The sequence below is a fragment of the Amphimedon queenslandica genome, unplaced genomic scaffold, assembly GCF_000090795.2.
Source record: "Amphimedon queenslandica unplaced genomic scaffold, v1.1 AMPQUscaffold_13454, whole genome shotgun sequence".
Lineage (NCBI taxonomy): Eukaryota > Metazoa > Porifera > Demospongiae > Haplosclerida > Niphatidae > Amphimedon > Amphimedon queenslandica.
Genome location: NW_003546310.1, coordinates 172,779 through 177,750, shown reverse-complemented (window position 1 = coordinate 177,750; position 4,972 = coordinate 172,779). Strand labels below are relative to the sequence as shown.

Below are 4,972 nucleotides of genomic sequence, written 5' to 3'. Positions count from 1 at the left end.
TCGTGCCATCATGCCATCAGTTACCATCTCTGCCATGGCAGAGACCAACTCCGGCGGTCGGCCATATATGGAAGACTACATCGCCGTCTACCTCTCTCCCAAGGAAAGCCTCCTCTCCAATCCCCTTATGAGAGAGCAGGCTTTTGTGGGGGTATTTGACGGTCATGGTGGGAAAGAAGCGGCTAAGTACGCAAGGGACCATCTCTGGAGCGTCGTACAAAATCAGCCCAAGTTCCTTACTCAAGATTCACAGAGCGTTAGAGAAGCGATCAGCAATGCCTACCTCCAATTACACAACACAATGCAAGAAAGCAGAGGTGGGCTTCTGAGCATGAGTCTTATCATAATACCTTACTTATAAAACCATGTTAGCTACCTTTCAAAATTACTAACAGGTTGATTCTTTCTGCTATGATGTTGCATTATAAAGTTTGTTAAGTCTCCATTCCTTTTTATCTATAGAGTACATTATCATTCCCTATGTGTCCATCGTTTGCTGTTATTGCCTCATTTCCTTCATTACATCATGCCGGTTACATGTACATGTAGATGTACATTTATTATTTTAACATTATGTTTCCCTCCTAACAGATGGCCCTTTATCATTATTCTTTCCCTTTCCTTCTATAGCCTCGTGGGCCCCTAATAAATATGGGGACTTATGTACCGCTGGAACGACAGCCTCAACTGTTATCTTTCGAAATAACCACATATACGTTGCAAACGTAGGGGACTCTACTGGTATCATGGGCGTGAGAAACCCGCACTTTGGGGAGCCAGAAGAACCTTTGATCATCCCCAAGGTACTCATTAAAGACCACAAGCCTGAGGACCCTGAGGAGCAAGAGAATACCAGGAGATTAGGTATATACAGACACATTTGTGTGTTCATACAATGTAGATATATTGTTATAAAGTAATGTAAAAATAAATTATAATTATTTTACAAGTCATATTACCTTATAGCAGGTAATTTTCTGCTTAATATCACTGTACATCTACATGTAGGTGGTGAAATTGCTCTGAGTCTAAGAGGCGTCATGAGGGTTGTCTGGGAGAGAGAGCGAGTTGAATCAAATGAAAAGAAAGTGATTGATCGATGGCCATTTCTCGGCGTCACTCGCTCCCAAGGTGACATCTGGTCGTACTCTGCCCAAAGTGGAGAATATACTGTCTCTCCAGTCCCGTATGTATGTGACTTTCCCATTGACCTCAACGTACAGAGATTCATTGTTTTGGCCAGTGATGGATTATGGAACGTCATGAGCCCATTGGAGGTAGTGAACTTCATTAGTGACACTGACAGCAAAGGCAGCTGTGGTAACAGCAGTAATAGCGATACTAATGTCCAGAGAGACGTAGTGAGTGCTCTGATTAAAGAGGCTCTTGGTCGTTGGAGTCATATGAAACTGCAGGCAGATAACATTGCTGTCTTAATAGTCTACCTGTCTAAGGAAGAGGAGGAAGAGGAGACAGGGGCTCCTACAGTGTTTGATGTTGTATCTAATGAGGCAACTCAGGTTGATAGTAAATCTGCTATTTCGTGTTTGGAGGAAGCTGATTCTCGCCAGTGTGCAGCAATTCCTTCTATTCGTTCTCCAAGAGAGTCTTCTCTCTCTCCTTCCCCGTCTCTGATTGAGGGGAAGATAAGTGTTAAGTCTCGTTCTGGTGAGAAGAGGTCTTTCGTGAGGCTCTTTCCTAATAGAAGTTTGGTTGAATACGAGAGTATGATAAAATACCGTCACAAGAGGAAAAACAAGATGAAGACTAAGAAAGTGTCGAAGTGAGCCAAATTTTCATTTTCATTATAATAATTGATGTACATAATAGTGAATGGCTTGATTTTAGGGAATTTACATTAGTGGTATTAATTTGATTTTTTGGTGTATTCTTTGATACTGTAAACCTTACATTGATGCTTTCCTTTTTTCTTTTAACATACAATGTACATGTACATGTAAATTGCTTTTGGGATTTTTATTCTCACTTGCTTACATGAACATGTATTTTGAGTCATAAATATCCTTTCCCATGTAGCCCATTTTCATTCCTTACTGTACACACCTGAATGCACATCCTTTTAATTATTAATTTGCAAGTCCTAACTCCCCATTCAAAACACTTTGTTAATAATTACATTATGTCACTTGCAACTTTTTTGTAGGCGCAAGAAACTGTTACCAACAATCAGTGACCCATCAATGAGTGACATACATGTAGCACTCCCTTCTCCTAACAGTGACTCTCATTCCCCTCCAGTGGAGTCTTGTATTGATCCCTCTACTACAGGGATCATGAATGAAGAATATACAGGACATCTACACAAGAGAAGCAAGGATGATGGTGTTGCTGATGATGAAGATGAAGGAGTTTCCTTGCAGAAGTTTAAAGAGGAATTGCCTCTGCCAATCGATTTCTCCCGACTAAGGTTAGGTGGTAGTATAATCTATGTGTACATACATGTACATGACTTTGTGTGTATTGACCACAAAATTTAATTGTTATATTAGCCAAACTTTTTGTGTGTGGGTGTGTATGACAGTATGAAATGACATACATGGTGTAGGGTCAACATAGAAAGTGCTATAAATGTAAATATCATTATTAGACTCTGTTCTCTAATCCACAGGTGTGATAGAGTATCCACTGATAACTCATGTGACAGTGGTAGCAGTGGTATAGTCAGTGACATGGACTCTGCTAGTAATACTGAGATATTGTTGTCACTATTAACTCCACCACCTCTTGCTGACTCTCCTCTCCTCTGTACTACTCCAAAGCTAATCAAGTGAGTGGGTGGATGTAACTTGAATCCTTTGTTATTAAATGACAAGGCAATGGCAATGTTTGGTGTTGTCAGATATTCGGGAGGGGAAGTGACTCTTTTTGTCTATACCTAGCATTTACATGTAATATGTCATGGCATGATTGTTGATGTACCAACTGAGTTAGTGCATAGTATTCATTCCTTCTCTCTCTCTCTCCCTCCCAGATAATAACACACTGAACGCTAAATGATACAGGTTTCTCTATAATAATAATAATTATTATTATTATTATTATTATTTTTATTATTATTATTATTATCAGCATTGATCACTCATATTATGTTCATTGAATGACATTATTTTGTTTTTGCTCTGATCATTCTTGTAATTAAAACTTATAACTGTTAATTTGGCTTAATTAATGTGTGTGCTATTATCATATTGAATGACATGAACTAAAATTGACCTATATATATACGATATTATCATAATAGTTAAGATAAAAATTTGTAGTATTTGTTGTATTGCACACCCCTACCTCCCACCATAGCCAAGAGTTAGAATACACTACAAACTGGTCTTCATCTTCTCTCACATACTTTCTTAAGATAACATTTAGCCACTTCTTCTTTTGTTCTTCTAATGATGTCACTGACTGAACACTAAAAGAATGATTATATACATGTAATATGCATAATTTGTGGTGTGTCATTGCATGCACTATAATAATTGTAACATACAGCATGCACAGAGCCTGATCTCCTTATATAGCACTTGTTTTCTTCATTGAGGTAGAGCTGGCTGTGTCACAAGTTCAAAACTGGTTCAAAAATTATTCGTGCTACATATAAAGGTAATTTCTCCCTCTGAAATAGAAAATAAAAGAAAGAAGTAAGTGAATATACAGAGGAGCAAAAGAGATGAGATGTTGAGAACATGTACATATAGTAAGTATTAATTAAAGCACTGTTGAGAGTAGGGTAGGGGAATTAACACCTCCCAAACAGCTTTAGCGGCAAGGCCACGCACCTTTGGTGTCTTATTGGGTAAGAAGTGTTAGTACAAGTAACTAAGTCTACCTTTGCATTGGGTTAACAGCATGTGTAGCCTTTTCACAAAATACAATCACAGGAAGAAATGACATCTAATAATTAAATCATAATGATTTTAATGATGATGATAAATTTATTATGATAAATGTACTTTATAAAAATATGGAGGGACTGGTGGGGTGTATCTACTGAGCAAGTTCTCAAGTGAAATTTTTAAATGCTCTTTTTATAAATAAATTTGTCAGTAATTAAGTTTGGAACGTCATCATCCAGGCCCTGACTATGTATTCATGCAGACAAATCCTTTAATGACTCCATCATCATTGATACCAAGGAACACTATGACTCCCCTCAAATGCATTAATGTTTCTACATTAATATAAAATTATGTAAATTACTAGGTTTTACAATACAACTAATAATATTATACACACACAACCAGGGTTGTTGTAATTATTTAGTGACACACAGACTACAAAATTTAAAAGTTGTGTATGCCCGAACATGCGGTTAACAATGGTACAATTCACAAACTACATGTAGTACACACAATTACCATTGTATGTGTGTACTGTTATCTCCCTTCTTTTCTTGAGATAGTTGCAACAAACAGGTCAACATAAAGTATTATTTCTATGACTGAATTCATTTTATTATTGATGTACTATAGGTACAATCAATAGTGGATACACTCTTGGTATAATTATAAGTGGGGGAAATGATGTAGTATCGCATAGCCGGCCCAAGGGAGCTACTGATGATGAAGGTGAAGGAGTTTCCCTACCAAATATAAAGAAGTTTAAGGATGAACTGCATGTACCTCTACCGATTGATTTCTCAAGACTACAGTTAGGGGAAGTACAGTTTGTGTACACTGACCACTAAATTAAATTGTGATATTGGCCAAACTTTGTGTGTGTGTGTGTGTATGAAATGACAGGGTCAAATTAAAACAAAAATCATAATGAACTATAATTGATAATAAGATACACAATGCCAGTAATAATAATAGTACTTCTTTCAAAGATACTACATAATTAATATAACGAGGGATCATAATTATAATACATAAACATGTCATCAGTGAATGTCATCTCCGACCATCACAATTCCAAGACAGGCAGATAGACTGAGAGCGGTACCTCTCTTCTC

At 37.2% G+C, this 4,972-nt stretch overlaps 1 protein-coding gene across 1 annotated transcript; it reads left to right on the top strand.

Moving 5' to 3' along the window:
* Positions 1-10: 10 nt before the first annotated feature.
* LOC100633675 (protein phosphatase 1D-like) lies at positions 11-2,682 on the top strand. Its single transcript, XM_019995117.1, has 5 exons — positions 11-317; positions 592-864; positions 1,009-1,783; positions 2,165-2,436; positions 2,630-2,682. Exons 1-5 carry the CDS (start codon positions 11-13, stop codon positions 2,680-2,682), a joined length of 1,680 nt encoding a protein of 559 aa, XP_019850676.1.
* Positions 2,683-4,972: the final 2,290 nt, after the last annotated feature.

Coding starts and splice junctions, on each gene's coding strand:
- LOC100633675 (XM_019995117.1), top strand. CDS start 11: ATGCCATCAGTTACCATCTCTGCCATGGCAGAGACCAACTCCGGCGGT. Junction 318..591: donor CACAATGCAAGAAAGCAGAG/GTGGGCTTCTGA, acceptor CCCTCCTAACAG/ATGGCCCTTTATCATTATTC. Junction 2,437..2,629: donor CTCCCGACTAAGGTTAGGTG/GTAGTATAATCT, acceptor TCTAATCCACAG/GTGTGATAGAGTATCCACTG.